Source organism: Pelophylax lessonae, assembly GCF_965119305.1.
Source record: "Pelophylax lessonae genome assembly, chromosome: 2".
Lineage (NCBI taxonomy): Eukaryota > Metazoa > Chordata > Amphibia > Anura > Ranidae > Pelophylax > Pelophylax lessonae.
Window position 1 is genome coordinate 144,634,904 of NC_138769.1, and position 14,640 is coordinate 144,649,543.

At 48.7% G+C, this 14,640-nt stretch overlaps 1 protein-coding gene across 2 annotated transcripts in view; it reads left to right on the forward strand.

Moving 5' to 3' along the window:
• CLUH (clustered mitochondria homolog) overlaps nucleotides 1–14,640 on the forward strand; it is a 256,366-nt gene that overhangs the window by 146,874 nt on the left and 94,852 nt on the right. For both annotated transcript variants that reach the window (XM_082246213.1, XM_082246212.1), the window contains exons 11-13: nucleotides 1,209–1,438; nucleotides 9,799–9,903; nucleotides 12,091–12,191. In XM_082246213.1, coding sequence (XP_082102339.1) covers nucleotides 1,209–1,438; nucleotides 9,799–9,903; nucleotides 12,091–12,191 — 436 coding nt within the window. The remainder of the gene's footprint in view (nucleotides 1–1,208; nucleotides 1,439–9,798; nucleotides 9,904–12,090; nucleotides 12,192–14,640) is intronic.

A 14,640-nucleotide genomic window follows, 5' to 3' on the forward strand; every position in this document is an offset into this window, starting at 1 on the left:
GTACAAGTACCGGTACTCCCGATACCGAAACCGATATTTTGCGGTGCGATTTGCATCCCCCCAGGCTGACATCACTTCTGCCCTATATCTACGGGGTTCCAGAACTTCTCCTCCAGCCCTGTTGTGAGCACCTCCAGCGGCCAGGACACCTATGCAGATTTTTTTTGCATTTGGCCAGATATGTACTGTGAATTCTAACATTTTGAATAAACTGCCTGGTAGATGGCGCTATGCCAGTTGATGAGAAACTTGATTGGAGACTGCTCAGATAAAACCCCATGCCATAAGTGTTCTATCTGAGCAGTCTCTAATAACATTTCTTGTGGATGATACTAGCAATGTGCGACCCTGCTTATCAGACTTGCATCATCTGCTACAGGAGTGTGAGTGGTGTCGGTGCCTGTCTGCACCTACGCTTCATAGCTTAAGCCAAAAGTTAGTACTAAAACCAGTAATAATCAAATGTAGACACAAGTAATAAAATGATCAAGAGTAGATACATTTATATTGTCTTACAGGCCCCTTGATGGCAACCTTAATGCTGATACAGTCTGCAAAGAAATTGAGTCTGACACCCCTGGTGTAAGGGATATACTGCATTGCTCAGGACCTCTTTTGTAGGTCTACATGCAGCATTATTGAAGCTGCCGCTGGCAAGCACTAGTAGGTATTTGATAATGTAACCAGCAGGCTTTTTTTTTTTTTTTTTTTTGACAGTTTTACATCAAACAACAGTGAGTCCATTGTAAATAAAAGCTGAACAATTTACGGTGTAAACAATGTTTTAACAGTTATAGTCAAATACAACATTGGGGGAATATGCAGTAGTTCATACTTTGTGTAACACCTTTTGCTTACTTTTTGTGGTGGCCTTTAGGCTTTGGGCTCTGGGAGTGGTAAAGAGTTGATGGGATAGTTGTACGATTGGGTGGACTTGGGAAGGGGTGGAGCTGGAGGATCGAGTAGATGCAAGGGGAAATGTATTGAGAGAACTATGGAGGCTCCAACTGTAGGCCTCTCCAGTTTTATTGGCTGTCGCATAGATCAAATGAGTGCATTAGAAGAGGGAAGGTATTTATCTCAGGACTGGTTTCTATAAAAAAAAAATATCAAGAATTCATCTATCGATGGTATACTGTTTTGGGCCCAATGGATCTAGGTTGAAGAACTAACTATTGTACTGATGGTTTGTTGTGATTCTGTTTCAGATACCTCCTGTTTATGAAGTTGGCTGCCATGCAGCTGATGCAGCAGAAGAGCTCCTCACAGGAGAATATTGGTTCCCTAGAAAATGGAGGTCCTGCAATCTCATCCGATTCATCTGCCAAAACTGAGCCTCAGGAAAGCTGCCTGTCTGAGGACAAGATGGGGGACAGTATAGATGGCGAATCCCAAGTCAAAGAGCTAGCTGAGACTATGGCTTCCAACAACGAAGCAGGTAGAAACCTTTTATAGGCTTTCAGTATATGAGTTGATATAGAGTACATTTTGGAAAAGGAAAGTGGAGGCAGCTGTAACCTATCAGCTTCCTATGGCAAAACATGATCCTTTAATGTTAATTTTAGACCTCGGTGCCAAATCTAAATTCAAGATGAAGAATTCCACCGTAAAGGTAGAGTACAAGACATCAAACTTTAACCCCAATTCCCCAAAAAAAAAAATTATATTTCAAATCTACATAAAAATAATGTAATGATTTGCAATAAAAAATGCATCATATGTTCAAACAGAGAAAATGTAAGAAAGTAAAAAATAAGGCAAATTTGCAGTTATTGGCAGCAACATGTCTCAAAAAAAAAAAAAAGATGGGAAAGGGAAACACAAAATTGGCACAGTGGTACTAACAAGGAAGAGCTGGAAGAACATTTTACAACTAATTAGGTTCATTGGCAACAGGTCAGTAACGTGACTGGGTATAAAAAGAGTATCTTAGAGTGCCTGGGTGTCTACGAAGTAAGGGCCTGTTCACACTGGGTGCGATGCCAGACATTGCATGTGATTCACACCACATTGCTGGCTGAATTTGCATTGCATTCAGACCAAACTCGTGCAGGACCCTTTCTTTTTGTCCGCACCAGATCTGCGAACCAATCTGTAGGTGTCTTTAACTTTGTATTGACGACTGCAGCGGTTTACAGAGAGCAGTGTGAACCACCGGCAATTCAGGTGCATTGCCGGAAACCCACACTGGGTTCGCAGGGTTTCCTGCATCGCACCAGTGTAAACCTGCCCTTAAGATGAGCAGAGAATTACCAATCTGTGAAAAGCGCGGTCTAAAAATTGTCTACATGCAAACATACAAACATTTGGTATGCTTTCTATTGTGAATAAAATATGGATTTATGAGATTTTCAAATCATTGCATTCTGTTTATGTACATTTTTACACCGCGTGCCAGCGTTTTTGGAATTGGGGTTTTATATCTTTTTATGTTTTCTTTTGTTTAAGGAGACCTATTTAACCAATTAAGGACTGAGCACATTTTTGACACATTTTGTTCACAAGATAAAATCAGTATTTCTCTTACGTCCTCCGACAGTCGCCGCCTCTTCATATTCGTCACATATGGGGTATTAGACTTTGCTCCGAAGGAGTAGCTAGGCAACAGAATATGTCAACAATAAAGCTTTAACATATCCCACCCTCAAGGGGTGGTCCCCTCAGTCAATACCCTCCTACTTCCTGCAACCATATCTCAGTTTTAATGTCTAGCTTGTCAGGAGTGGCTGGCTCTCTCTGTGCTGGGACTTTCTGTCCCAGACTCTTTCTTCTTTTTAATATTTTGTTTGAGTTTTTCTCTCTACCTTTAATTAGCTGTTATTTTGTCAGCGTTAGTTAGTTCTTCGGACGAAGAGGATCATGCGGACTGGGTCTCGGGCTGATCCCCCTGGTCGCAGGTCGTGGGTCAGTGGCTTCCCAGTCTGCCATCGAGCGTTCAGCCAGGTAACGCTCCTGGCATAGTGAACGACCCATCCCTGTTCGGTGCAGGGATGATTGGTGAGGTGGCTACCTCACTGGACGCTGTGCGGTTTCTTAACCCCCATTTTGTGCGTCTTGAATTGCGACTCTCCCTGCCTCATGTGCAGCGGCTTGTTCGCCTGTGCGGGTCCCCCACGCCATGTGAGGTAAGTGTATTTGTGGGGACCTGTCTGTCTGGGGGGGTGTCAGTCTGGGACTGTGTAACCTGCCTCTATTCACACTGCTTGTCTCCCTATCTCTCGGCTGCATGCTGTGGGCTGCAAGGGGGGGGGGGAGCTGTATGACACTGTGTGTGTCAGGCTGGGCAGTGTGGGAAGCTGTGTGCTGTGGGGCATGTTTTTTTGCCATGTTTGGGCATATACAGCGATCGCTGCGGCGATCTAACATGTATTCTTATATTGGAATGTAATGTGTGTTTTAATGCACTGTGGAGCGGCGTTTTCGGCGCCAAACGACGCCATTTTGCCTGCACCCGCTCCGGCCGCATGGTTTACATGCATGGCGGCCATTTTCTTGTAGCCTCCATAGGCTTACATAGAGCGCCCTGGCAGCATCACTTCCTCTCTCCAGGAACACCGATCGAGGCAGCAGCAGCGGCGAGGGTCTCCTCAGGTTTTATCCTTCTGTTCTTGCTATCCATTGCCTGTGTTCAGTTTGCATATTCCCTGTGGGGGTCTCATTGTGCTTGAGTGTGGTGCGGTGGGCTGCGCTTGCCGCGCTTGCTAAAAAGGGGCAGTTAACCCTTGGTTGTCTGGCATTACAGGGGCAATGGATTCTCAGGAGGGCAAATTTCCTACAGTATTGGTGGAAAGCCAGGGGACCGCTGTTTCCCCCCCAGGGGGGGATTTAGCCACTATTGTGGCTGGCCTTGCTGCTCAGGTGCAAATGCTGGTGGCTGCTCAATCTACTAAAAGGCCCAGAGTTGCTCTGTCCTCTGATTCTGAGGGTGAAGGTGATGGGGCTGTTCTGGCAGGGGCCTCCTTATCGGGGTCCCGCTCCTCTCTTGATCTAGTGGGGTCTGAGGTGGAGGCTGAAGTTGAGGGGGTCGATAATTCTCCCCCTGGCTCGCCTGAAGAGCTTGCAATCATGGATGAGTTGATTGCTTCCATTAAGCAAACGCTGCGTTTGCAGGACGAAGTGTGTCCCCCCGCTGCCTTGGCGGCTTATGGGACGCAGAGAAAACGCAGGACGCCGCAGGTTTTTCCCTGCAATGCTGATTTTCAGCGCGCTGTTAAGGATCAATGGCGCGATCTGCGCAAACCTTTTGCGGTACCAAGTAAATTCAGGCTGCGTTATCCTTTTTCGCCTGCCACTGATGAACGGTGGTGTGTGCCTCCACCAGTGGATCATGCAATTGCGGTTTTGAACAAAGCCACTGCGATTCCTGCAGAGGGTTCCCCTGTTTTCCGTGATGCCACGGATAGGAGACTGGAGTCTCTTGCCCGTCATACTTATTCTGTTACGGGTTCTATGCTTAAGGCTCTGTTTGCTTCTCTCATGGCGGCCCAGGCGATCGCAAGTTGGACGCAGATGCTTAGGCGCGTTCTAGTGGCCGATTCGGCCTCGGCGGCGACCCTGGATATGGTGGATCAGATCCACCAGGGTGTCATGTATCTGTGTGATGCGGACCTGGACCTGATTCCGTTGGCTGCACGTGTGCACAGCGTGGCGGTGTTGTCTCGCCGCCTGGTTTGGTTAAAATGTTGGTCGGTGGACCAATCTTCACGTAAGACCTTAGCCAATCTGCCTTATGATGGGTCTCGCCTTTTTGGGGAGTCCCTGGATGTGTTGATTAAGGGGATCACCGGGGGTAAGAGCACTCTCTTGCCCCATTTCCCCAAGGCTAAGGGGGCTTCTGGGAAGAAGCATGCAAATTTTTCGGCCCCCCTCAGGGGTCCTTTCGTGCCTTTCGGCCGCACTACAAGGGCAAACCGTTCAAAGGTCAAGGCTCTCAGAAGAAGCCCTGGTCTGGGAAACAGAAGTCCGGCCAATCCGGACCTGCAGCCCATAACAGTTCGGCCTGAAGGGGCGCCCTCACCCAGTTTTGGAGTGGGGGGACGCTTGCTCGGTTTTCTTCAGCCCTGGTTGGCCCGTGTGCGGGACAGATGGGTTCTGGAAATCGTTCGATCTGGTTACAAGATCGAGTTTCTCTCTCGGCCAGAGAGCAGATTTTTTCCCTCAAATCTTCAACTGTCTCCAGAGCGCCTGCGGGACCTGCACCTGGCGGTGCGGGACCTGAGGGCTCAGGGAGTGGTGGTTCCGGTGCCTCATCGGGACAGGTTTCGGGGGTTTTATTCCAATCTGTTCACCGTGCCCAGAAAGGAGGGCAAGGTTCGTCCGATTCTGGACTTGAAGGCTCTGAACCGCTCTGTGCGGGTTCGCAAGTTCCGCATGGAATCCCTGCGGTCGGTGGTGGCTGCCCTGGTTCCGGGGGAATTCATGGCCTCCATCGATTTGAAGGATGCGTACCTTCACATCCCCATATTCGAGGGTCATCAGAGGTACCTTCGATTTGCCATTGCGGAGGATCACTACCAGTTCGTGGCGTTGCCCTTTGGTCTCGCCTCGGCTCCGCGGGTCTTCACCAAGGTGCTTGCACCGGTTCTGGCATTATTGAGGGCCCAGGGCATTTCTGTCCTGGGGTATCTGGACGACATTCTGGTTCGGTCTGCGACCAGACAGGGTCTGGAGGAGGACCTGTCTGTCACAATGCAAACTCTGCAGGAGTTTGGTTGGACGATAAATTTTCCAAAGTCGACACTGAGTCCGTCGGTTCGTCTCCCCTATCTGGGAATGATACTGGACTCGGTGCAGGCGAAGGTCTTCCTGCCGGAAGACAAACTCAGGACTCTCCGGGAGGAAGTCAGGTCCCTCAGGGACGTTCCGAACTCGTCTCTGCGGACGTGTATGAGATGTCTGGGATTGATGGTCTCGGCCTTCGAGGCGATTCCTTTCGCACAGTTTCACACGCGGGGTCTCCAAGCGGAGATCCTGTCCAGGTGGGACGGGCGACCTCAATCTCTGGATCTTCAAATCTCGTTGAGTCTTCGCACCAGGGAAAACCTTCTGTGGTGGCTCCAGTCCCCGTTGGTGTCGGGGGGCAAGTCGTTTCGTCCGATCTCGTGGACGGTAATCACCACGGATGCCAGCCTGTCGGGCTGGGGTGGAGTTCTGGGCGTTCTGTCCGCTCAGGGGACTTGGTCGGAGGGGGAGTCTTCCCTTCCGATCAACATTCTGGAATTGCGTGCGATAAGGCTCTGTCTTCATCGCTGGACGGACCGGCTGCAGGGTTGCCCGGTTCGGGTGCAGACGGACAATGCCACGGCGGTGGCCTACATCAACCACCAAGGGGGCACCAGGAGTGCCCGAGCGGCTCGAGAAGTGGCCGACATTCTGTCTTGGGCCGAGACTCATGTCCCGGCGATAACGGCGGTTCACATTCCGGGAGTGGAGAACTGGCAGGCGGACTATCTGAGTCGCCAGACCCTGGATCAGGGGGAATGGTCTCTCCATCCGGCTGTCTTCCAGACGTTGTGCGCGAAGTGGGGTCTTCCAGATGTGGACCTGTTCGCGTCTCGCCTCAACAACAAGGTGAAGAGGTTCGTGGCAAGGACGCGCGACCCTCGGGCAGACGCGTCGGACGCGTTAGTGGCCCCGTGGCATCAGTACAGGCTGATGTACGCGTTTCCACCGATTCAGTTGCTGTCCAGGTTCCTTCGCAAGTTACACTCGGAACGCAACACGGTGATTCTTGTGGCACCGGACTGGCCTCGCCGGTCCTGGTACGCAGACCTCGTGAATCTGGCGGTCGACGCCCCGTGGCGTCTGCCTCTTCGAGACGATCTACTGTCTCAAGGACCGATATACCATCCTGCTTTACAGTCGCTGGCTTTGACGGCCTGGCTGTTGAGACCGAGGTCCTGAAGGAGAGGGGTCTCTCTCCGGAGGTCGTTCATACTTTAATCAACGCAAGGAAGTCTTCCTCGGGGAAGGTTTATTACCGTACTTGGAAGGCCTATTTTGCCTGGTGTGAGTCCAGGGGGTTTTCACCCCGCACGTACTCGGTGTCCCGTGTGCTGTCTTTCCTTCAAACGGGTGTTGATCAGCGTTTGGCGCTGGCTACGATAAAGGGTCAGGTGTCTGCTCTGGCCGTTCTGTTTCAACGTCCCGTGGCTTCCAACCCTTTGGTTGGCACCTTTGTTCAGGGTGTGCGGCATCTGGTTCCCCCGAGGCGGGATCCTCTGCCCCCTTGGGACTTGAATCTCGTTCTCTCTGTGTTACAACGTGCTCCTTTTGAACAGATCAGGGAGATCTCGTTGTCTATGTTGTCCAAAAAGGTCGCCTTTTTGGTGGCGATCACTTCGGCTCGCAGAGTGTCGGAACTGGCGGCTTTGTCCTGCAAGTCTCCGTACCTGGTTATTCATTTGGATAAGGTGGTCTTGCGACCTAATCCTTCTTTTCTGCCGAAACGAGTTTCGGAATTCCATCTTAATGAGGATATTGTCTTGCCTTCGTTGTGCACGAAGCCTAAACATCCAAAGGAGGTGAGATTGCACTCTCTGGATGTTGTTCGGGCGATAAGGGTTTACCTTAAATCGACTGAGTCTTTTCGAAAGACGGACTCCTTGTTTGTTCTTCCAGAGGGTCCTCGGAAGGGCATGGCGGCTTCGGCCTCTACCATCGCCAAATGGATCAGGCAGACCATTGAACAGGCCTATGCTTTGCAGGGGAAGGTTCCCCCTGTGCCTGTGAAGGCGCACTCTACTAGATCTCTGAGTACGTCCTGGGCCTGTCGTCATGGGGCTTCTGTAGCCCAGGTGTGTAAGGCGGCGACTTGGTCGACCGTGCACACTTTCACAAAATTCTACAAAGTAGATGTTCAGGCATCGGCGGATGCTTCCTTTGGCCGCAAGGTTCTTAGTGCGGCTGTTCCCTAGGGTCCCTTGTTGGGGACTCCTGGCTGTTGGGATAAGTTTTGTATCCCCTGGTTTTTTTGTCTTTTCCTGGGTTGTTGCTCCTGTTGAGCACTTATTTTTGCTGTTGCCCAGCTGGTTTCCTTCCTTTGGTAAGGTTCCTTTCTTTGATGTGGAGACTGCGTTGCCTTTCGGCGCGGATGCGTTTCCCACCCCTCATGTTTGCACTGCTTTGGGACGTCCCCATATGTGACGAATATGAAGAGGCGGCGACTGTCGGAGGACGTAAGAGAAAACGGAATTTTTGTAAAATCTTACCTGTAAAATTCCTTTCTCTGAGTCCTCCGACAGTCGCCGCCCCCGCCTCTCTTTTGGGGTTTGGTTGTATACTCTACTGCTATTCCACTGAAACTGAGATATGGTTGCAGGAAGTAGGAGGGTATTGACTGAGGGGACCACCTCTTGAGGGTGGGATATGTTAAAGCTTTATTGTTAACATATTCTGTTGCCTAGCTACTCCTTCGGAGCAAAGTCTAATACCCCATATGTGACGAATATGAAGAGGCGGCGACTGTCGGAGGACTCGGAGAAAGGAATTTTACAGGTAAGATTTTACAAAAATTCCGTTTTTTTGCTAGAAAACTACTTGGAACCCCCAAACATTATATATATATATATATATATATATATATATATATATATATATATATATATATATATATTTTTTTTAGCAAAGACTCTGGAGAATAAAATGGCAATCATTGCAATATTTTTTGTCACATGGTACTTGCGCAGCGGTCTTTCAAACGCCATTTGTTTGGAAAAATTATGAAATCTTACATTTCACTGCATTTAAAAAAAAGAAACGGTAAAGTTTGCCCCTTTTTTTTTTTTTTTTGTATATTGCGAAAGATGTCACGTCGAGTAAATAGATACCTAACATGTTACGGTTTAAAATTGTGCACACCCACGGAATGCCGACAAACTACGGTCAATAAAAATCTCCATAGGCGACGCTTTTTAAAATTTTTAACCGTTACCAGTTTAGAGTTAGTAGTTTTTTTTTTTTAATTATTGCTCTCGCTCTGGCTATCGCGGCGATACCTCACGTGGTTTGAACAGTGATTTCATATGCAAGCGCGGCTTCCGTATAAGTTTTTTCGTGCGCGAGTTCACGGGGGCGGCTAAAAAAATTTTTTTCCCTTCCTATTTATTTTTTTAATTTTAGCTTGGGTTTTAAAAAAAAAAAAAAAAATCTGATCACTTTTATTGCTGTCACAAGCAATGTAAACATCCCTTGTGACAGCAATAGGCAGTGACCAGTACTCTTTATGGCGGGATCGGTGGTCTAAAAGACCCTAGACCCCTCCACTACACTTCCATGTATTCAAAACGCCAAAAACTGCATTTTTGAATATACTCCCTTTTTAAATTTGGCGCCTTTAGCAGCCGAGTAACCCGACGCCGCCTCTGAGTTACGTCATCTGATACCCGATCGAAGCCGCATCCGGCTTTGATCGGGACTCCATCCAACCGGCAGGCACACCGGCTGGTTACTCGGGTCTCCCAGCGGGACGGTCGTTACTGCCGGAAAGCCGACCGCTGGCTCTAAAAAACGGTACCAGGTGATGCCTCTAGCTGCAGGCATCACCCCGTTCAACCACTTAAAGTCAGCCGACGTACAGTGACGATGGTTTGCGGTAAGTGGTTAAAAGGAATGCACTGATATATCGGCTGCATTGCATTTTTCATAGGTCATGTGACTCAAAAAACTGCCTAAAGAACAATGGGTGCATTTCTGCCGCATTTTAATGGGGAGGTGCATTTTTTTAACTGACCAAATATGCACCAAAATTGCAGCAAGCAGTGTTTTATATATAAATATGAATGTTTATCTTGTTTCTAGTTGATTTGAAGAGTCGAGAAGTAATTTGCAAAGCGTGTCAGGCTGTTGGCTCCATCAGTGAAACATCATTTGACATTCGCTTCAACCCAGACATCTTTTCGCCAGGTATTGAATAATCCTGAACATTTATAAGTAAAAATTGCCCAAAGGGCCAACTGTTAAGTCCTTTATAATGCAATGATCTAGTACTGCTTTTGGTGCAACTTTTCTGTAGCAAATTGCGTGGCATCACTCAAAGCTACTCTAGTGTAATGGCAAAAGTGTAAATGGCTAAAGTAAGCCTTATTTTTAAGGGTACCAGTATTGTCCAAAAAGTGTTAACATTGTTAGGTTGGCAGTGGGACTATCCATTCCCTGCAGATTGTGCTCAGTAACTTCAAAATGCCTCTGCTTTGCTTTAGGAGCCCCAAGCAGGCCTATGTAAATACATAGCACCATAGAAGAACCCTCCAGTTTCCTACTGCCATTTGTGTTCCAAAAGCCCTGCATTTTTGGGATGATGGTGTGTATTATGAACCTGGTAGCTGCTCGTATTTGTGGGCTTCAAGAGCACGACCGAGTCACTTATGACGTGTGGTGTGATCCTCCGATATTGGATGCTGCCTTCTATCTTTTTTGACAAGTACATTTTATTGAATTATTTCCAAATTTGTATAAAACACGCACAAAAAAGCATAAATAAAAGAAAAGAAAAACCGGGCTAATACAACAAAGTAGGTGATGGACAGCAGTAAGCATATAAATCTTCCAGCTGTATGTTAGACAGATCAGTGACATCTCAAAAAAGTAATAGCTGGCTGTTCATACAGGGAAGGAAAACAGTCAAACACATCTCACCCACCTCCAGTAAAGATATCCGCATAATGTCGTTATTACAAAGCATAAGAAATTAAAACATTAGAAAAACAAGAGAACAGTGTTGCATCTCATTCTCATTGCCAAGTAACCAATGTAAATATTGCTCATTAAAATCTTCACGTCATTATATTTATAAAGTAAATTAAATACCTGGGTATTATAATACCTAGTCCTAATATAGGACTAGCGATCACTGCAATAACCTTAAGGAAACTAGGGAGAAAGGAGCCAAGCCCGGCACCTCCATCCAGGGATCCCAGAGCTTAGAAAACCGATTGGGATTACCACTTTTTATATATTTGCTTTTCTCTCAGTAGGGTAATATTAACTTGTTATATTCAGTCTTCAAATGTGGGAAGTTTATGGACATCTAACTCATGTCTATAGTTTTACGAGCCGTAAACATTAGTTGTTGCACTGGCATTCTAAGCGAAGGAGAAAATTGTTCCTCATCTATATCTCCCAGCAGGCAGATCACTGGAGAAAGTTTCAGTTGTATGTGGTATACTTTATTGTGTTCACAATCACTCGCCAGTATCAAACCAGCTTGGAGCATCTCCAAAGCATGTGTACAAAATCTTCTGTATGTCCCTGACATTTGGGGCAGTCAGGGGTAGGTCTACAGCCCCGTTTAAGTAAGGGGGAGTGCGATATACCCTATGTATGATAAATAATTGGAGTCGCTGCGTTGGAGATTGGGATATTTTTGTCACTTGTTTGAACATAGTAAGCCAGGATTCATCTGAGATTTTGCCCAGATCCTGTTCCCCCCCCCCCCCCCCCTTTACATCTAGGAAGGGTTAGACTAGTAGACCGGTATTTCTCCAGCATCTGTTTATATAAGGATGAAATAAGTCCCCGTTTTTCCCAGCCGTGGCAAGTAATGGCATATTATGATAGGAAAGGTTAATTTTCAGAATTTGGGATGTCAAAGCATGCCTGAGCTGGAGCTACTGAGAATCTAGCGGTAGGTAACTGATATGTCTCTCGCAGATTCTGATAGGACCTTATAGTTTGTTGGGTATACATTTGAGCAACATATCTGATACCATAAATGTACCAACAGTGAACTTCCTCCAGTCTAGAGTTCTCCCACAAGGGTGTAAACGCAGGTAGACCATCATAATGTATGATAGCCTTCATTTTCTGCCATACCTTACACATGAATTTAAATGTAGGGCACTGCCTCCTATCTTAATCTAAAACTGGTTTAGTATGTTTCAGGACCATGCAGGTGTACTTTGAAATAGCTAAGAAATTCCTTGTTAAACAAAGACCAGATACATCTGTTTAGGTTACAGAACTGCAGTTGACCTGTAATATTTTACTTTACTGTAAGGGGGTAAATGTATTTAATGTTTACAGGCATTTTAATGGGCAGTGAATGGGAGACTCCAAACTAATACACGCCACTCACATGTGTTTTCACTACAGGTGTGCGTTTTCCTGAGAGTGTAGAGGCAGAAGTGCAGAACCAGAAACAGTTGCTGAAGGATGCAGCCTCTTTTGTGCTGACCTGTCAGATTCCATGTTTGGTAAGATTGTCTTTTAGTACATGGTGTCCATTGCATCATTATGATTACATTTTAAAATGGCAAGCAAGTGCTTCTGTAATGTCATCACAAAACAGTGAAGGTCGTATTGACACTCGTAATACAGTTTTAAAAAATTGTGTTTTGTTTTCTTATTTTGGATAAGTTATTCAAAAGCTGGAAAATTAAAATGACAATGGGTCAAATCACAGTTTTCTTTTATCGTATGGAAAAACAAAAGGAAGCTGGTTGTTTGCCATAGGGCTAAATTTTTTTCTCAATTTTTCGATTTTGGTAAATTTTCCTTTACCTTTCACACCTATGTTCCGATTGGGTCCGCCTGTCCGGTTTTTAGGCCGACCCAATCAGAACCTCCATTCTCCTCTGTGAAGCAGCGGGTGTAAACGGACATCCAATTCGATCTGATCCACAAAAAAAGAAATGGATAGGGACTTTTTCCCCCTCCACCCAGCGGATCAGATGTCAGTCGGGTGTAAACAGACAGGCAGTCCATTTATATCCGGCCGCCCATAGAGGAGAGTGGCCTGTGTCTGCTCTGCATAAGCAGAGCAGACACGGACCTGTCATCTGCCTGCTCAGTGGGGGATCAGCTGGCGGACAGATCCCCTGATGAGCAAGCAGATAGCAGCCGCAGTCCTCCCTGTGTGAAAGGGGCCTTATTGTAGCGAGGTGAATAAAACCCAAATATACAAATTACCACTTGCCGACAAGCCGCCGTAGATATACTGTGGCAGGTTGGCTATGTTATGTGAAACGACGTACATGTACATCGCTTCGTGTAGCAGTCAGTGTGGGGGCGTGCCAATTGGCTAGAGGGGGAGCCAATCAGCGGTCTGGTGGCCACGATGTCAGCCGGGCACCCATGATCGCTCCCCATGGAGGCAGAATGGCGGTCTGCCGATGTAAACACATCAGACCTATTTAGGTACACAGGTCTCTGTGATCATCCAGTGAGCCCATCCCCCACACAGTTAGAAAGCATTCCCTAGACCAGGGGTGGGGAACCTCCGCCCGCGGGCCGCATGCGGCCCGCATCATCCTTCTGGCCGGCCCGCACAATCGTTGCGATCCACCCCCCCCCTGTGCCGCTGTGTCAGAAGGAGCCGATGGCTCAGTTCTGACACTGTGAATCTCCGAAAAGGGTGGACCCGAGGTGCAGAGCAGTGCGCCTCGAGCCCGCCCATTTGTGTGATAATAGCGAATGAAAATTCGCTACTGTCTCACGGATCCGCCTCCTCCTCGGCCATGTCATTGGCCAAGGAGGAAGCCGCCCGCCGCTACAACAGGTAAGTCAAGTGCACTGGGGCTTGGCACGCTGTTCACTGCATTATGATCAATCCCTCTGCATTGAAAGGGGGCACACTGTGGGCACTCCGCATTGAAAGGGGGCACGCTCTGGGCACTCCGCTTTAAAAGGGGCACGCTCTGGGCACTCTGCATTGAAAGGGGGCACTCCGCATTGAAAGGGGGCACGCTGTGGGCACTCCGCAATGAAAGGGGGCACGCTCTGGGCACTCCGCATTGAAAGGGGGCACGCTCTGGGCACTCCGCATTGAAAGGGGGCACGCTCTGGGCACTCCGCATTGAAAGGGGGCACGCTCTGGGCACTCCGCATTGAAAGGGGGCACGCTCTGGGCACTCCGCATTGAAAGGGGGCACGCTGTGGGCACTCCGCATTGAAAGGGGGCACGCTCTGGGCACTCTGCATTGAAAGGGGGCACGCTGTGGGCACTCCGCATTGAAAGGGGGCACGCTCTGGGCACTCCGCATTGAAAGGGGGCACGCTCTGGGCACTCCGCATTGAAAGGGGGCACGCTGTGGGCACTCTGCATTGAAAGGGGGCACGCTCTGGGCACTCCGCATTGAAAGGGGGCACTCCGCATTGAAAGGGGGCACGCTGTGGGCACTCCGCATTGAAAGGGGGCACGCTGTGGGCACTCCGCATTGAAAGGGGGCACGCTCTGGGCACTCCGCATTGAAAGGGGGCACGCTCTGGGCACTCCGCATTGAAAGGGGGCACGCTCTGGGCACTCCGCATTGAAAGGGGGCACGCTGTGGTCACTCAGCATTGAAAGGGGGCACGCTGTGGTCACTCCGCATTGAAAGGGGGCACGCTGTGGTCACTCCGCATTGAAAGGGGGCACGCTGTGGTCACTCCGCATTGAAAGGGGGCACGCTGTGGTCACTCCGCATTGAAAGGGGGCACGCTGTGGTCACTCCGCATTGAAAGGGGGCACGCTCTGGGCACTCCGCATTGAAAGGGGGCACGCTCTGGGCACTCCGCATTGAAAGGGGGCACGCTCTGGTCACTCCGCATTGAAAGGGGGCACGCTGTGGTCACTCCGCATTGAAAGGGGGCACGCTGTGGTCACTCCGCATTGAAAGGGGGCACGCTGTGGTCACTCCGCATTGAAAGGGGGCGCGCTGTGGT